Source organism: Chrysemys picta, chromosome 6, assembly GCF_011386835.1.
Source record: "Chrysemys picta bellii isolate R12L10 chromosome 6, ASM1138683v2, whole genome shotgun sequence".
NCBI classification, from domain to species: Eukaryota; Metazoa; Chordata; order Testudines; family Emydidae; genus Chrysemys; species Chrysemys picta.
Window position 1 is genome coordinate 102,865,554 of NC_088796.1, and position 19,355 is coordinate 102,884,908.

Below are 19,355 nucleotides of genomic sequence, written 5' to 3' on the forward strand. Positions count from 1 at the left end.
GGAAAGGTAAAGCTCTTGGCAAACCCACTAACCTCGCAGATCCACGCAAGTCTTTAAACTCCACATTAAGAAGAGGTAAGAAGGTGTTTTTACAAAATGGACATGTGGTGTTCAAGTTAGAGTCATCTGCAGCCCATCCAGCCATAATTTCTTCATCATAAACCAATGCTCCACAAACTCTGCACTGAGAACAGCTTGACATCAGGACCTACAACAGAGAAAGAATATTAGCCTTTTTCACAGTTTTATAGGTGTAGCGCACACAGTGGCCCAGCAGATAAGAAAGGGGAAAAAATTCATAGGCAGGAGTTGTAGACCAAGCATCTCAGAGACGTGATTAAGAAAAATTAGAAAGCCTACAAGGAGAGGAAGATGGGAGGGATTAGCAAGGAAAACTACCTTATTGAGGTCAGAACGTGTAGGGATAAAGTGAGAAAGACCAAAAGCCATGTAGAGTTGGACCTTGCAAAGGGAATTAAAGCCAATAGTAAAAGATTTCTATAGCCATATAAATAAGAAGAAAAAGAAAGAAGAAGTGGGACCACTGAGGATGGAGTGGAGGTTAAGGATAATCTAGGCATGGCCCAATATCTAAACAAATACTTTGCCTCAGTCTTTAATGAGGCGAATGAGGAGCTTAGGGATAATGGTAGGATGACAAATGGGAATGAGGATATGGAGGTAGATATTACCACATCCGAGGTAGAAGCCAAACTCGAACAGTTTAATAGGACTAAATCGGGGGGGGCCCAGATAATCTTCATCCAAGAAGATTAAAGGAACTGGCACATGAAATTGCAAGCCCATTAGCAAGAATTTTTAATGAATCAGTAAACTCCGGGGTTGTACCGTATGACTGGAGAATTGCTAACATAATTCCTATTTTTAAGAAAGGAAAAAAAAAGTGATCCGAGTAACTATAGGCCTGTTAGTTTGACATCTGTAGTATGCAAGGTCTTGGAAAAAATTTTGGAGGAGAAAGTAGTTAAGGACATTGAGGTCAATGGTAATTGGGACAAAATACAACATGGTTTTACAAAAGGTAGATCGTGCCAAACCAACCTGATCTCCTTTGAGAAGGTAACAGATTTTTTAAACAAAAGGAAACGCAGTGGATCCAGTTTACCTCGATTTCAGGAAGGCATTTGATACGGTTCCGCATGGGGAATTATTAGCTAAATTGGAAAAGATGGGGATCAGTATGAAAATTGAAAGGTGGATAAGGAACTGGTTAAATGGGAGACTACAACGGGTCATACTGAAAGGTGACCTGTCAGGCTGGAGAGAGGTTACTAGTGGAGTTCCTCTTGGATCGGTTTTGGGACCAATCTTTTTATTACTGACCTTGGCATAAAAAGTGGGAATGTGCTAATAAAGTTTGGGGATAACAAAGCTGGGAGGTATTGCTAATACAGAGAAGGACCGGGATATCATACAGGAAGATGTGGATGACCTTGTAAACTGGAATAGTAGTAATAGGATGAAATTTAATAGTGAAAAGTGCAAGGTCATGCATTTAGGGATTAACAACAAGAATTTTGGTTATAAATTGGGGACACATCAGTTGGAAGTAACAGAGGAGGAGAAGGAACTCAGAGTATTGGTTGATCACAGGATGACTATGAGCCGCCAATGTGATATGGCCATTAAAAAAGCTAACGTGGGCTTGGGATGCATCAGGCGAGGTATTTCCAGTAGAGATAAGGAGGTGTTAGTACCGTTATACAAGGCACTGGTGAGACCTCATCTGGAATATTGTGTGCAGTTCTGGTCTCCCATGTTTAAGAAGGATGAATTCAAACTGGAACAGGTACAGAGAAGGGCTACTAGGATGATCCGAGAAATGGAAAACCTGTCTTATGAAAGGAGACTCAAAGAGCTTGGCTTGTTTAGCCTAACCAAAAGAAGGCTGGGGGGGAGATATGATTGCTCTTTATAAATATAACAGAGGGATAAATATCAGGGAGGGAGAGGAATCAAGCTTAGTACCAATGTGGACACAAGAACAAATGGATATAAACTGGACATTAGGAAGTTTAGACTTGAAATTAGACGAAGGTTTCTAACCAGCAGAGGAGTGAAGTTCTGGAACAACCTTCCAAGGGGAGAAGTGGGGGCAAAAGACATATCTGGCTTCAAGACTAAGCTTGATAAGTTTATGGAGGGATGGTATGATGGGATAGCCTAATTTTGGCAATTAAATTGATCTTTGATTATTAGCAGGTAAATATGCCCAATGGTCTGTGATGGGATGTTAGATGGGGTGGGATCTGAGTTACTACAGAGAATTCTTTCCTGGGTGCTGGCTGGTGAGTCTTGCCCACATGCTCAGGGTTTAACTGATCGCCATATTTGGGGTCGGGAAGGATTTTTCCTCCAGGGCAGATTGGCAGAGGCCTTCCTCTGCAGCGTGGGGCACAAGTCACTTGCTGGAGGATTCTCTGCACCTTGAGGTCTTTAAACCACGATTTGAGGACTTCAATAACTCAGACATAGGTTAGGGGTTTGTTACAGGAGTGGGTGGGTGAGATTCTGTGTCCTATGTTGTGCAGGAGGTCAGACTAGATGATCATAACGGTCCCTTCTGACCTTAAAGTCTATGAGTCTATATGGCATCAGAATGACAGTCTGAAGATCTGGATTCTATTCTCAGCCCTGCCACTTACTCGCTATGCTAAAGGCCACTTGGTTAGCCTTTTTGTGGATTGCTGTCTACCTATAAAATGGGAACAACATTCATCCATTTTGTCAAGTGATTTGAGATCTATTAAAAGCACTATGTAAGTGCTAAATAAATAAGAACAGCTCTTATTTAGCAATTACATGCCACTTTTGACACATTCAACATACATGAAGCATACAAACACTGACAAAATGCCTCTAAAGTGTTTATTATACATCTGTACGTTCCTGTTTTTACTAGGCCTTTACAAATAAGGATACTTTGTAAAAGCTTCACACATTGAAAACATGGATGTGTGGAGGAACACTGAAGAAATCTGCAGCTTTTCTCAATCTCCATCACAAGGCAGGAAGGAGTTCAAATGCACATACTTACTCCTTTCACCTTTTCTATCACGAGATACAATACTGCAGAATTATATGTAAAACAAATTCCACACATGGAGCTGGTAAATGATGTTGAAATATAGCTTGATGCCAATAATGTTAAGTTTTGTAGTTCTAGCTGTGATCAGGGATGATCTGGGTTACATTCAGATAGTAATGAGAGATAGAGCTATGTTTTGCTCTTTTTAACTTGGTTGGTTGAAGCGAGTTTTCACTGGTGGAAGTCCCAGGACTTGGTGAGGTCCAGTTTTAAAAGAACCAAGTAATGGAGGAGGGAATGGACTATATGACCTCTATTCTTTTCAAGTCTATTTTCTATGACTCCCATTTTCTTGGAGTTTCATTCTTTGAACACAATGGGTTGCACTTCAAAGTCTGTAGTAAGGATTTTCTTTTACTATCCTTTATTTTTCATCACACTGTGTAGTGCAACAGTTAGATAGGCTCCTCAATCCTCCAGGAGATCAAACAGTTGTTTAAAACAGAGAGACTGTTTGGGTCCCGGATACCTGAATTGAAAGAGCTGCAGGAACTGCTATCATGAGGCAAAGCTGTTTGTGTTAGTCATGTAGACATCAAACAAAAGGTTAAAATGCACCAATAGGCAGCAATGGGAGATGCTGATGGTAGCATGCTAATTCAGTTTCCCATTAGGCCTTGTCTACACTACCTCAGTAAGTCAACCTAAGTTACACTACTCCAGCCATGTGAATAACATAACTGGAGTCAACATAGCTTAGGTCGACTTACCACGGTATCTACACTGTGCTGCATCAACAGGAGACACTTTCCCTTCAACTTACCTTACTCTTCTCGCTTCCATGGAGTACTGGAGTCAACCGGAGAGCACTCTGCTGTTGATTTAGCAGGTCTTCACCAAACCTGCTAAATCGACCCCCGCTGCATCGACCAAAGCAGTGTAAGTGAAGACATGGCCTTAGTAAGGAGTAGTCATCAAAGAAGAATGATTCTGAAGGAACTTGGTTGTCCCCTCTCCCCCCCCCTTGTTTATTTAAATTCATTTGCATTTAAAATTATTGTAGGATTTGACCCTAAAGGTGTTGAATTCTTCCTAATGAAGTTAAAAGAATGAAAGGGCATTTTGCACCATGAGAATATAAGAAACCCATATACTAAGTGTGTTTCTTCATACCAAAATATTTTTTAAAATAAAAACTTAGACATCATTTTACCTCCATTGCACAGTTCTGGAAGATGCTGGACAAACTGGTATTGTGGGAGGATCCATGTTCTGACTTCTCAGAATCCAGACCTTTCATACTTCTTGGGAACGAAACCTCACCTGTATAGGAGTAGTTAGATTCTTTATCCAACGTAAATTAAGTTTATTTTTCTTCAAATGGATAGTTTCACTAACCCAGAAAAAAAGTGACATTGCCAAGACTACAGAAGAATTAATTCCAAGGTTCTGTATGAGTAAGTTTATTGTAATGTTTACATAACAATATTGCTGCTATAGAGTCCTATATTTGCCATCAGCATTTCCAAGTAGTTTTTGTGCATCATTAATAAATATATGATATATTGGCACAAGGAAATTGGGGGGAGGGGGGGAAGGAAAAGTAATAGGAATGGTATGTCTAACAGATTGCACCAAAGAAAAAGGAAGTTGAAGAGCAAAAAGAATTGTCCAAGTATTTGTTATTGTACAATGCCTACATCTCTTGAATATTGATATAGCCACACAAGAAAAGGAAACCAATGAGAAGAAACACCAAGCTAGGGGTGCAAGTGTCACATCAGGCGCTCACTGGTTTTGGCTGAGCCAAAAAAATAGGATAAGCCTGTGGGTGATACTAAGGGTTGAGGGGGAGGTCAACTTCTTTATTAAACCGGAAAAAAAAAAAAAGAAAAAAACTAGCAAAACCATCAAAATCCTGCTGCCCAAGTGGAGTATAGGCTGGGATCAGTTCCAGAGAGGAAACCCCCATTAGTCCCATTTGTTCAGAGTCCTGGTCAACTTCTGCCACTCACAGCAGGCAGTCTTGACTGAGCCTTTCCTTTCCAAGGGAAGTCCCCCATCTGCAGGCTGCAATCCTTAGGTCTGCAATCCATCTCCCTCTAGGCATGTGCGTTGCCCTGATTAGGGCAGCTGCTCTCCAAACCTGACTCTTCTCCCTTATATAATATTCCCTCCTGATGAGAGGTTTATGGAAGGCCCTCCCTCCACTTAACATTTGTAGTAGATGTTGCAGGATTGGGCGAATTTAAGTCCCAATACCCAGGATAGACCATTAGCCCCTTCCTGTCCTGGGCCAGAGTGGTTTGTAATCCTGATCACTGAGGATATCAAAGTTCATTCAGTTTTAGAACTGAGAAGAAGACACCAACAACGTACACACTCAGATATACCCACTAACCACTTCAGAGCTTCACAACAACTCAGCACCCAGCAGCTCCTATTGTTCAAAATGGTGCTGTGCACTTTTGAAGATCTGGCCACATCATTTAGATGGCTAAATGAGAGTTCTTTGAAAAATCTGGCTGCTCATTTTTTATTTATTAATTATTAATATTAATATTCTGGGGATACTCATGTATAGAACACTGATTTTATATGAATAAGTAGGTTTAGCATAGCTATAAGAATTAGACAAAAAAAGAAAAAGATGTAATATCTTCCAGGCTCTCCAGACTCAGGAAATCCTGTTATAGCTGACCATCTTGTACAAAGCACCATGAACATATTTTGTTCTACATAACAAAGATGTATTCACTATGTTGTACTTATAAGAGAAGGCTATTAGTCTTTCCAAAGTGTATCAACTCACATTTGCAGATGAATTCTTGTGTTTGATAGTGCTACTGATCCCAGTGCATTGAGCCATTTCACTCTTGTATTGATGAACAGCAGCTTCCCCTTTTCATTATATTCCAAAAATAGTGAATTAAGAAGGAAAAATTCAAACCTGTTGTGTAGTGCTGTTTCCCTACATCTCCGCTGCTGTTGCTGCTGCCAAGACTGGTAGTGCTTTGTGTGAGTTCACTGGTTACTAACCCAGGGATTCCTGGTTTTGATGACAGATTGTCTCCTAAGATATGATCTTCAAAACCAGGAGGAAAGGTGAAGTCTGGTCGATGGGTTTCTTCCTTTAATTCAAAAAGAAGGAACTTAACATTTTTTTCCAGTATTTTCAGAACCACGTATATTTCTTTGACATTTAATCATTATTTAAAAGTAATTCATGCAGCACTACAGGTTTACACTTTCTTTACAAAACAGATTACGTCATCCCGACCCATACAGTCCAAGTGAGGCAAGTCATACCAGCAAGAAAACATATTGGCTAAGGGCTCATGGCAGGAAGGACACCGCAGACTACTGGTGGTAAGGAGAGCTGACAGAAGAGAGTTTTAAGAAAGGATTTGAAGGAGGAGAATATTCGTGACAAAACAGAACATTGATTGTTTCCAGGTGCAGAATCAGTGAGAAAAAACAGGTGCAAAGTCCAAGGCGGGGAGACAAAAAATAGGGAGTACTAAGGGCAAAAGCAGGAGAAAAAGAAAGGAATGGTAGTTGAAGTAAAGGAGAACACAGACATAGGTGAGGGTAAGAAAGTCTGTAGGGCCTTGGAAGTGAGGACAAACAGAGTTTCTGGTAAAAAGAAATAAAAGGGGATCTAAAGAGTGGAGTGACAACAGTTAGAATGGCAGGAGAAGATTATTTCAGCAATTGCATTTCAGATAGATTGGAGGGGGACAGAGGAGAATGGCAGAAAGACCAAAAAAAGCAAAAGTTACAGTTTTGGATACTGGATATAGGGAAGAGTCAGAAAGATGACCTAGAAAAGGGGACGGCAACCGGTGGCACACGAGCTGATTTTTGATGGCACGCGGCAGCAGGCTGAGTGGCTCAGCCCACCGCCGCTCTGGGGTTCCGGCTGCTGCCCTGTTGCCAGCCGGGGTCCCGGCCGCTGGCCCCACTCCGTGCCCACTGCTGGCCTGGGGACCCCCAAGGAACCCCAGGCTGGCAGTGGGCTGAGCAGACCAGCGGCTGAGACCCCAGCTGGCAGGAGCCGGCGGCCAGAGCCCCAGAGTGGCGGCGAGCTGAGCCGCTGAGCCTGCTGCCGGCCTGGGGTTCCATTCACTCAGCCGGCAGCAGGCTGAGTGGCTCAGTCCGCTGCCAGTCTGGGGTGCCAGCAGCACTTAGCCTACTGCTGGTCTGGGGTTCCGGCTGCCAGCCCCTTGCCAGTCGGGGTCCCAGCTGGCGGCCCCGCTCAGCCTCCTGCCAGCCTGGGTGAATGGAACCCCAAGCTGGCAGCGGGCTGAGTGGAGCCAGCGGCCGGGACCTCAGACCGGCAGCAGACTGAGCCGCTCAGCCCGCTGCCGGTCTGAGGTCCCGGCCACTGGCCCCACTCAGCCCAGACCTGCAGCGGGCTGAGCAGGGTCTGGGATCCTTGTCTGGGGTTCCAACCACCAGCCCTGCTCAGCCTGCTGCCGGTCTGGGGTTCCATTCACTCAGCTGGCAGCGGGCTGAGCGGGGCTGGTGGCTGGGACCCCAGACCAGCAGCGGGCTGAACCACTCAGCCCACTGCCAGTCTGGGGTTCCGTCCCGTCAGCTCCTGCCAGCTGGGATCCCGACCGCCGGCCCCCCTCAGCCTGCTACCAGCCTGGGGTTCTGCTCACCCAGGCCGGCAGGAGGCTGAGCAGGGCCGCCAGCTGGGACCCCGACTGGCAAGGGGCCAGCAGCCGAACCCCAGACCGGCAGCAGGCTGAGTGCTGCCGGGCACCCCAGACTGGCAGCGGACTGAGCCACTCAGCCCCCCACCGGCCCTGCTCAGCCTGCCACCGGCCCACTCAGCCCACTGCCGGCTGAGCAGGGCCAGTGGCTGGACCCCCAGACCGGCAGTGGGCTGAGCAGGGCCAGCGGCTGGAACCCCAGACAAGGATCCCAGGCAAGGATCACACTAAATTGATAAGATCTGCATTTTAATTTTATTTTAAATGAAGCTTCTTAAATATTTTAAGAAACCTTATTTACTTTAAATACAACAATACTTTATTTATATAATATAGACAGAGAGAGACCTTCTACAAACATTAAAATGTATTACTGGCACAGGAAACCTTAAATTACAGTGAACTTGGCACACCACTTCTGAAAGGTTGCTGACCCCTGACCTAGAAGTTGTGATCGTGGGAGACACGGAGGACAGTAGTTGTTAAACAGCAGAGAAGGGTGGCAAAGGACAGGGATGAGAAAGAAAGGACAAGAAGCTCAATTTTGAACAGTCAGAGTTTGTATGGGACATCCCAGAGGAGAAGGACAGGACAGAGAGGCAGCTAATTAAGATGCAAGACTTGATAGTGGAGAAAGATATAGAATTCTCAGTACAGGGATACAAAGAGAGACAGGGACTGAGAACAGAACATCGGAGGGATGCCAAAATAGGAGGGGAGGTGAAATGATGAAGTATTATTAAAGGAAATACTGAGGGAAAAATCAGCAAGGTAGAAAAACAGCCAGGAAAACCCAGTCATGGAAGCCAAGTGAGGAAGGAAAGGAAAGGAGTAAGTGATAATTGTCATAGGCATCAGACAGATCAAGAAGACTAAGGAAAAGCTACAAAGAGTCCGGTGGCACCTTAAAGATTAACAGATTTATTTGGGCATAAGCTTTCGTGGGTAAAAAACCCACTTCTTCAGATGCATGGAGTGAAAATTACAGATGCAGGCATTATTATACTGACACATGAAGAGAAGGGAGTTACCTCACAAGTGGAAAACCAGTGTTGACAAGGCCAAAAAAAAAAAAGCTGCGCGTTTTAGATTTAGTTAAAAGATACTAATAGTGACCTTGGTTAGGACTGTTTAAAATAGAGTGGAAAGAACAGAAGCTACGGTGGGGATTAAAAACAGAAAATTGGAAGAGAGGGAATCCAGGCAGTATGAGTAAATAATATGCTCCAGGAATTTAGAGAGAAAACTTAGGAGAAAGAGAGACAGCAGCTAGAGAGGAAAATTGGATCAAGAGTCTTTTCAAAAGGGGAAATATAAATATATTTACAGATATAAGGACATAACGTGCATTGGGAGGTAGGGGAAGGAGAGGAGAGAAGAGATTTAAAAAAATCATGCCTCTCCTTTGGATTGAGTTCTAGTGCCTTCCCTTGAATCAGTTTAGTCCCCTCTCCCCATTCTCCTAATTTTTTTTTTCTCCAAATTCCTGAAGGATGCTGTTTAATCATACTGCCTGGATATCCTCTACAAATTTTGTTTTTAAATCCCCAATCTGCCACCAATTTAGCTTCTTTAAACTCTGGAATTCAATTTATCTTCACTACAAAAGCCCTTGGGGGGGAGGGGAGGGAAAATCACATATAGTGTCATATAATAATGTAATAAATCTTGATCTGGTTTCATGAAGTGTTTTGATAAATGATGTCCACTTCAAAGTGATTTTTGCTCACAGTTTCTTAAATAAAACAATTGCTGAGAATGCCAGGCCATAGTTTTATCTCTAGTGCTAACACACACACACACACACACACACACACACACCCACCAAAAATTTATTGACTCAACAAAAAATAAAAATTGAATAAGTAGATTATAAAAAAAATAAGGCACTTTAAATAGTCAAATATCTTGAATAGCAATGCCCCCTTCTGCACAGGAAATATCAAACTAAAATCTACTTGCCTCATCATCCGAGTAGTTATATTGTGAGGTTACAGAGCCCCACATCCTACTGGCTACATTAGCTGCTTGTTTCATTCCAGACTTCAGAACATCTATTTTCGGTCCAGAGAGTATATTGTCTAGCTTCAGATTGGATAAACTTGTTACCACAGACCCCAATGAGCCATGCTGTGAAGAGCGACCCAACGCCCTTAATGATGGAGGCCGCTCCTTTTGAACTCGTGAATGGGTTTGATGCTTTGGTCGCCCCGTAAAGGTTTTAGACCTGGAAACTAAAGGACTTTTCCGATTTTCACTCTTCTCTGGGGCTGGTGGGACAGAATCTGAAGGTAAGCTTGATCTCCTCTCTTGGGAGCAACTAAGTGTACTAGGGGCTGCTGCTTCTCTGCTCTCTTGCCTGTGAAGCTCCATGCTGGAAGACTTGCTACCCAGGGGGCTCTTTAGATTCATATAGCTTTCTATTTCATCTGCCAGATTACGTGCTACAACTGGTGACACAATCTTTTCTTCAGGCTCTGAGGGTTTTGGTTCTATACTCTCCGTAGCCAGCAAAGATAAAGGGTCCAAGCCCACTTCAACATCTTCCCTTTCAACAGGCTTAATCACTCCACAGAAGCTATTCCTTTTAGTCATTGCATCTCTGGCATCTGTTTTCTGGTTTGGGGGCTGATTACCATCCAGAAGTTTGGCATGAACGTTTTCAGCTCTGGCTGCACTGTCCTCACCTCCGTTCTCAAGGTGCTCTTGCCCTTCCTCAGGCTCCTTCAGCACTGGTGAAGACTTAAGCTCTAGCTCCTGAGCACCTTCGCTCACGTGAGTCCTGGTGCCACTCAGCCCAGAGACCTGCTGGTCACCCATACCGTCAAAGCTACTGGATTTACTAGTGTGAGGGGGTGAAGTTTTGGCCCCGGATAAAGCTGCTGTGAGGATCTTGGCATCTGCTCCCATCATTATTGCTATTTCACTAGAGCTCAAGTCCAAACTGCCTTTCTTCAGCAGCATACCTGCTCTGCTTTCAGTGCTAAAACTGCAGCTCCTCTCTGAAAAGAGCTTTTGTCTCTTCTGCCCTTTTTCACCTGTTTTCTTGGGAGAAGCATCATGAAAGACTGAATCTTCAACTGGATCCTGACTTATAAAGAGTGGGCTAGATGCAGTTCCTAAAAAGAAAGCACATGGCATTAATGTGATACCTTGTTTTCCCCCAACACATACTGCTAAGGAAATAATTTAAATGAAGATCATATGGTCTGGGTTATTTACAAGTTTCCTAATAAGAAAGTGGTAAATATACTTTAGAGCAATTCTACAAAAGTACCACTAGTCACAAATTACATGTGGAAAGATTAAAGCTAAAGTTAGTGCTTTAGTTACTGATGCATACTATTAGCCTGCATGAGCAGGCACCAAGCAAAGATGGACATTTGTCACTCCCTCTTTCCACCAAGCTCAGTGGTCCACCTGCTTCACTCTGCATCATTTCTTTTCCCAAAAAGGGTGGACTCTACCCTCTCTATGCTCAGTTTATTGCCAATGTCTTTAGCTCTCAGAAGATTGGGGTTTTTTTGCATTGGCTGTGGCACTGCTTCCAAAACAACACTGAAGCACGCAGGACAAATAATTCTGGGGAGAATTTAAGTCCCAAAGACATCTACTGCATGTGTCAAGAACATAGATACGTGCTTTTGGAGAAAAGATCACCATAACTGGAGAAGAGTAATTTGGGATTGGTCTGTCAGGAATTCACCATAGTAGTCCTAGCGCTACTCCAGATTCCTTCTTTAATAGCCTTCTTCTTAGCTTATGCCTGAAGTTGCCTTTGTACTGAGAGCACCAAACCTCTGAATATTACAGTACACCCCACTTCAATCAAGATTACCCAGACAATTAATGTAAGCCTAATGAAACGTAACGGCAGTAACGACTGCTTAGTGGGTATAGTAATACTACTTCAATGGGACCCCACTAGGTGATTTAAAGGTGCTTAGGTCTGTATGTGTCTCAATCTCACACTGATTCTGTCTGTTCTTTTAACAGCTGTCAGTTCCCTTAGCTGACATGTGCAGCAAGTCTATGAGGTGCTTTACCACCGCCTGAGTCAGACTCAATCTTCCCACACCAGTTACATGCTGACCTAGCACTCTGGGACTCTTGCAGCTGTCCCTGCCACCAACACTGGGTAGCCGGTAGTAAGCTGTATTCCTATCACAGGACAGAGAACGTCCACTCCATGGGCATCACAATAAAGTGACAAACGTGCTACATCTCTGCAAATCCCAGATAGTAACGTTAAAGTTAAAATGGTGTCTTCTAGTAATTGGTAATTCCACTTATCAGGACAAAAGACCATCCACCAACAATTGGCAGTAGTCACAACAATACTGCCTCTTTCATAGCGTTTTCCATCCATAAATCTCAAAGTGCTTTACAGGGGAAGGCAAATATTATTGCCATTTTACAGATACAAAACAGAGGTGCAGAGTGGTGAAATGACTTACCCAAGGGGACACAGCAGGTCAGTGGCAGAGCGAGGCATACAACCCAAGTCTCCTGACTCCCCAGTGCACTGTCCTGTACCTGGGACCATACTGTCAGCTCAAGATTCCATTTACCAAACATCCAAGTTAAACAAATTACAAGAAGCCAGAGGCAATTTCAAATTTTGTTGATAACAATTGTGATAAACAATATACTCAGTGACTCACCACTGCTGTTTTTCCTGCCAGTGCTATCAAAAATGCCAGATGGAACTTTCACAATACTGCTTCCCCAAGCAGGTGGTTCTGCTGAACTATGAGGTTCTGCACTCTGCTGATGCTTTTCACCAGTACCACCAACTTCTAGAGTAAGAAAACCCACCTTTAATTATGCGGTCTAAACAAATAACTTTATCTGCATTGTTTTGGAAGATACATTTTCGATAAAATGTACAAGCTGTTCTCTTAGTACAGTGCCCATAGATGCCAATCTTTCTAGGCGCTGAGCATTTCTTGCAATTAAATTAATACATTCCACAGCCTGCAGGATTTGGCTCTATAAGAACAGGTTTTCTCTCACCAGCTGCACCGTGTGGATGAAGTATTGCAGGCAGCATAAAGTGTAAGTAGGAACAAACATTCTCAGACCTTCATATATGGATTTTGTATAAGTGGTTATATTATTGTGAACAGCAATTGTTGCTTCATAACCCAAGAGTGCTCGCACATATAAATTATGCCTATAACTCCAGCTTAATGTGTTCAAAAAGAAAAAAAATAGATGGTTCTTCAAACTACAGGAAAATGTCTACAGAAAACCAAGAAAAGGATCCATAAAAACAAGAGATAATTAGGTTCTTCACTTGTATTGTGCCTTGGTATCATTCTTAGCATAGACAACATCAGGCATTGTTCCGAGTCACATTGACACTGAAAGGCAACTACAATACCCAACTGTGACATCAAGTCACCTTGGACCTATCTGGTAGACTTCCTTGAGAAGGATGGTTAAGAACAGGACAGGGAGCTAGTATAAAGATTCTAGAACTCACTAATTCAGATTTCATCTGCGTTCGTACTAATAATAGATTAGATTCCAACTGAAATTAGGGTCCCATTGTGCTACACCTTTACAAACACACAGTAAGAGGCAGACACTGCAGTGAAGAGCTTAAAATCTAAGTAGACAAGACTGAAAACTGAGTTCTCCAAGGTCACAAAGCAGGTCAATGACAGAATTGGGACTAGAACCCAGGTCTCTTACTTCTACTCCATTGACCAATCCAGGGAACGGTATCATGAGCAAGTCATTTAACTTCAGTATTTAGGGAACTACTACTTGCCTTGGGGATTAATGTTTGTAAAGCACTTTGAAGATGAAAGGCAATATTAGTTCTAAGAAGTGGGCAATTGATTCTAGTTGTACACAGCATAATCTAGAAGGTTGTTATGCTAATTAACAAGGCCTGGTCTACACTACAGAGTTAGGCTGATGTAAGACAGCTTATGTTGACTTAATTATGTCAGTGTCTACACTACAGTCTTGCTCCTGCCGATGCAAGTGCCCTCCTACACCGACATAACTCCACCTCCATGGGAGGCATAGGGCTTATGTTGGTGTAATCAGGACAATGCAGTGTCTGTGTAGACACCACGGGCTACGTACATTGGCTGGAGCCATGAAATTGACAAGAAAGCTGGGCTTACAGCTGGGACTGTCACCCAGCGCGGAGGGGAGAGGGGGAGTGAGAGAGGGGGCGCAGCTCTACCTAGAGCTCAGCTGCCGCCCGGGCTCCCAGCAGAGAGCCAGAGGGGGAGGGAGGCAGATGGGCTCCCAGGGGGCATGCCAGGCTCTCAGCCCTCCACACTGCCCCTCTTAAGTCAGTGGAAGCACTCCTGGTGAGGATGAGCACCACCAACAGAAGGAGGGCAGTGCGGACAGGAACCACTGCAGTGGCTGTAAATTGACCTAACAGGTCAACTTAAGTTTGTAGTGTAGACATGCCTTAAGTATATCCATCAACACTGATAAGCACTTACATACCAATGTGAAAGGTCTAGAAGCTTTATAAAAAGAGCAATGGAGGTTTGGTCAAGTCACACACATTCTGCCATGGCATCTCCATTTTATCAAATATGACAGCTTTAAATATATTTCTTTTTGAAGTGAATTTAGTGATGGTGAGAGCTGCCAGACTGATAATCCTCGTGTTCTCTGCTCACAAAGCAGAGTGACATGGCAATGGCAGCACAAGCTTAACTATTACTGGAGGTCTATCAATGGGAAGACTCCTGAGGGTTGTAATATCTCAGTCTCATTTCAGTTGATGGGTTTAGTGTGGAGGTACTGAGTGGTACTGGTGGGCTGGGATATACAAGAGGTTAGACTAGATGATCTGGGAACCCTTCTGGCCTTAAATTCTATGACTATGAGTAAGGCTTAGATTTTGTCATAGTTATTTTTAGTAAAAGCCATGGACAAGTCACGGGCAATAAATAAAAATTCATGGAAGCCATGACCTGTCTGACTTTTGCTGCTGAGGCTCCATGGTTTTCCCCACCACTGTGGTGTCTGGGAGCTGTGGGGTTCCACCTCCAACCATGGCGGCTGGGAGCTGCAGGGTAACCATATTTCCTAAAGAGAAAACGGGACACCTGAGCTGCTCGCCCAAGGCATCCCCCTCTCCCCACGTGAGGCTCTCGTCTGTCCCTGGAACCCTGAGAAGGGCCCCCTCAGGAGTCTGTCACCTGTCAAGGAAACTTTCCCCCACCCCCACCCCACCCCACTGGCTGTCAGCTCCAGAATCCTGAGAGCCCCTGGGGCTGAAGCAGACTTCATAACCTCCATAATATAAAACATAGCCTTAACTATGAGCCCTGACACAGGGTGAAACCAAAGGAATCTTCTCCACACCCATGCTGTCCTTTGCTTCCCTGCAGATAAGAGTGCCAAATGTGATATGGGAACTGGACTTAGGCTCACCATTACTAATTTCAAATAGGCCACAGAACAGTTAATTAAAAATGGTTGTTTGTGGTCATTACTGACATGGACTGGACTCAAGCCAGCAACCCAGTTATGATATAGCTATACTTTAATTGATCCCTTGGACAGGAAATAAACAAGAATAATAAAAGCCAATCAGGTGGTGACTGTAGTTTTGTGAATTACATTTATTAAAAGCCTTCTGAATGTTTTAAATGGACTGGACAAATTTAAAAATAAACCCCTATCAATGTAAATCTAAATACTTGACCTCCTGTTAGGTCTTCCATTATACAAGAAGAATCTTTTTCTGCTAGTGTCTCAGCTGCAAGAAGATTATCTCCATCATCCCTTATGAGTTCATCCTTGGATCCATAGCCTTGGTCTGACTGACCCCCTGTTGAAAAGAATACAAGCAAGTAATCTAACAGTTTTCTGTTTTAAACTGAGAAATTCTGTTGCACGTTAAAATATTAAAGTGCAACTTGTTTGTGCTACATCTAGTTTTTGCTAAAAATATTGAGTCAGGAGATCACCAATGCCTAGCACACAAAACATACACACAGTATTTAATTGATAATGGTAAAAGCAGAAAACAATAGCAAAGACAAGAATGAAAAAGCCTATTTTAGGTTTAATAGTTTATTTGCCACAATATACTACAGTATAGTACATTCTCAATGACTTGTACACTACACAATTTGCTAAGTGCATCCCCACCAGTATACTATGGTAGCTCATCTGAAAGGCAGGGATGATTGAAATTTTGTACACTGCATGAACCAGAACCCCAAACACCACAGAAACCAGACAGAATCACTTTGCTCTGGAATGAACTCTCAGAAAAATGACAACACTCACTATATCACCTGGGGGTGCACACTTTTCACAAAGCAATCACTCTATATCTGACCTATCAGTCCTCACCCTCAAAGGAAACCTGCACAACACCTTCAAAAGATGAGCCTGGGAGCTTAAATTTATAACTTTGTTAGACACTAAAAATCATGGTCTTAATAAAGACACTGGATGTATGGCTTATTACAACAACCTGTAACTCACTAACCCACTTTTTGTCCTAAGACTACATGGGTGTCAATGGGCCACTTCATCTTGAATGGTCCCTTACAATATATATGCTAACTACCTATGCTAAACTCTGTCGGATCTTGTATTTAGCTGTGACATACTCAGTACCTTTCCCAGGCCTGAAGAAAAGATCTGTGTACCTCGAAATCTTGTCTCTCTCACTAACAGAAGTTGGTCCAATAAAAAGAAATTACCACCTCACCCACCTTGTTACTATAAAGTGGTCAGCCTAGACAGCTCGTCAACTTTATAGAAACCCAAAACTCAGCTATCATAACGTCTGTGCTCTTTTTGCACCCAAAAAGGAACTTTTATGATGGAAACAGTGTTAACAGGGAACAGATAGGATTCATTCCATAGCATAACATACAGCATGTTGAGATCTATTGCCTAAACCTGCCTATTAGCAAGTCTTTGGATACATGAGCTTGTTTCAAAACACAAAAGTACAATGCAAATTACCCTCAAGTACTAAAGAAATTTCGCCTGGCTCCTTAGTAGTTACAGAGCTGAATAACAAACTTGTTTTGAATGCCTGATATCTCCATAGAACATACATGGAGAATAGAATTGATAAGAGTTAAAAAAGCCTAAGTAACTACCAATTTATGTTTTGGGTCTATTCTACAAGCAACTCGATAAGAAAGTTTGATCTTTATTTTCTTCTATCACCACTTTAGCCATGTACAAATCTCCCCCCACACCCTCCTTGCACATCAGTGAATATAACCTATTAATAAATGGGAAATTTACCTGCAGCAGTAACACTCAAAAGGCAGAATTAATGCACATGTGCATCCAAGACTTCACACCATACAAGTCTGCACCCCACACCATGACAGCCAAGGACAAATGCAGCACCAAGAGAACGCAGAGCAAGAAGCAGAGTAACAAAGAGCAGAGAGAAGGAAAGTTCAGTCATCTAGACAAGTACAAGTTCTCTTTAAAGGAAGATTCAAGATATTAAAAAATGAAAAAGGGTGTGCGACAACCATATGCACAATAGGTCCTGTGATGCACGAATATATAGGAGGTTTAGTTGAATGTATGGTCTGGGGTATAATCAGATTTACAATAGGGAAGGAAAGTAGATGAACGCTTTTGGTAACCTGTCACCTCAGGTAATTTTCTGGAGCTGAATTATTTCATTCTAATTTGTCTGTTCGAGTACACACCATATTCAGTGCAGAGCTCTTCTCTGGATTTTCAAAAGTCTTTCCACTCTCAGACACTCTCCCAAAGATTATATGTATGACAAAGTTCAGATAATTTACTATTTTAATTCTGAAGTTCTGAAAACCATGGTAGCAGTTTGCAAACTGTAATTTATAAAGTATGCACTACAGTGATCAAACATACATACCGGATTCTGGAATTTTAATTACCCTCAATTAATATTAAAGACAGATTTGAAAACAATGGTCTCCAATTATGTCTGAGCAATTTTTGCACCCTCACTTGTAAACACAAATGAGAGTTTACATGCACAGTTTGTTTTAATCCAGTAGATTTTATCAGTCGTGTGCGTGAGTAATTGCCAGCAAGAATTGCTAATGCTCATAATTAGAGGCTTGGAGAGTTCTCTTAAAAAAAACCTGACAAAATAAAATATGGACCATGTGACTGCTTCACCAGCAATACAATTACAAAAAATCAGTTTAAAGAGTTAGTCATTGTGCCATGGTTTACTCTACATGGATCATGGAGTACCAATGTGCAATAAAGAGGAATATCCTGCAACTACTGTATACTTCCTTTTCTACAAGTATATTGATTCAGCCATTCATATCACACAACCTCAGAAAGAGGGGGAAAGTCTTTAGGGAGGAAAGAATCAGCAGGAAATGAGAGAGGAGTTTGCTGTTGGTGGAATTGTTAGTAGTGAAACCCAGCAGACTCTAGTACCTGTGCTAGAGTGATTATCAATGGAATCAAGCCTGACTAAGTCTCTGACGAAGAGTGTGTGCTCCCCACTGTTAGCATCATTAGAACTATCCACGCTACCATGGCTCACCGTGTCCCCATCACTTCCACCCGTGGCATTCCGAGGAGCTAGAGATATGAACGAGAGCTAGTCAGTAAAGAGAAGATTTGAAAACTTGTCAAACTTTAAATAAGTCAATCAAACCTTTCCAGCTCACAGCAGATACTTATAGTTACATAAATATAATTAGGATATGGAGTAAGGGACCAAAGCAATTTAGTTTTCAATGTGAGACACCCTCATATCACTGACCATAAACTTGGCAGCAGCCTATTTTTATGCACTTTAGAAAAATATTCCTTACTTGGAAACATTTAGAAAATACACACATACAATATCATGCTAGCAGCAATCAATTAGAATGCAAATCCTATTCTAGTTCAGCAGAAGTGAATCCATTTCAGTCACTATTTATACATTACCTGATATCACAGACACCTGTGAGCTCCTTGTTGCTTTTTTTAGGCATTGCCTAAATTGTGCTACGCCACGGACCACATTCTGTACCTTCGTCCACAGAAAGATACCACTGCGGTTACTGCTAGGCCAATGACTTTCCAAAACTGCCTGCAAAATCAAAGGCATTATGGTAGTTACTGCTTAGTCAGTAAGCTTGCCCTCTTACCCTCTACAGAAAAACTGCTCTCTTAAGATGTGAAATGCAAACATTTTAAAACTGATTTTTTTTAAGAGCCCTTCTCCCCTGGTCTCAAGGTTGTGCGTAGAACACCAATCCTGAATGACGAACATTCGATTGTGAAAAGCACCATTTAAATAGACTGTGGGATGCATATTTGTTATTTACAATGCAGTACCAACAAGAGCCCCACTAAGCCCTCCACTCCCACTGACTTCAGCTGAAGTGATTTACATGCACTGCGACGTTCCCTCTCAGCTTGTGGATCTCTCAAAGTAGCAGAAGCAGAACTGCACCCTTCACCAAAAGGAAGGTCAGCAATTCTATCTGCTGTGTCACAGAATTAGAAGACAGCAGACTGGTGTCTGCAGAGTTATAATTTGACCTGATTTTTTGTATGTTGTATGTGTGGGAAGAAGCTATTTCACCACCTCTTTGATCCCCCATCCTCAG

The 19,355-nt window shown here is 42.6% G+C and overlaps 1 protein-coding gene across 7 annotated transcripts in view; it reads right to left on the reverse strand.

Annotated features, from left to right (window-relative positions):
- The window catches only part of DENND4C (DENN domain containing 4C), a 108,949-nt gene that overhangs the window by 13,878 nt on the left and 75,716 nt on the right, over positions 1 to 19,355 (reverse strand). For 3 of the 7 annotated variants that reach the window (XM_005297680.4, XM_024105404.3, XM_042850543.2), the window contains exons 19-26: positions 18,688 to 18,832; positions 18,187 to 18,333; positions 15,464 to 15,589; positions 12,435 to 12,569; positions 9,733 to 10,889; positions 6,000 to 6,180; positions 4,263 to 4,372; positions 33 to 208 (exon numbers count right to left, since the gene is read on the reverse strand). In XM_005297680.4, the coding sequence (XP_005297737.1) occupies positions 33 to 208; positions 4,263 to 4,372; positions 6,000 to 6,180; positions 9,733 to 10,889; positions 12,435 to 12,569; positions 15,464 to 15,589; positions 18,187 to 18,333; positions 18,688 to 18,832 (2,177 nt within the window). Of the gene's footprint in view, positions 1 to 32; positions 209 to 4,262; positions 4,373 to 5,999; positions 6,181 to 9,728; positions 10,890 to 12,434; positions 12,570 to 15,463; positions 15,590 to 18,186; positions 18,334 to 18,687; positions 18,833 to 19,355 lie in introns of all 7 variants that reach the window. The other 4 variants (XM_005297681.4, XM_065549456.1, XM_005297682.4 and 1 more) reach the window with 4 other exon arrangements.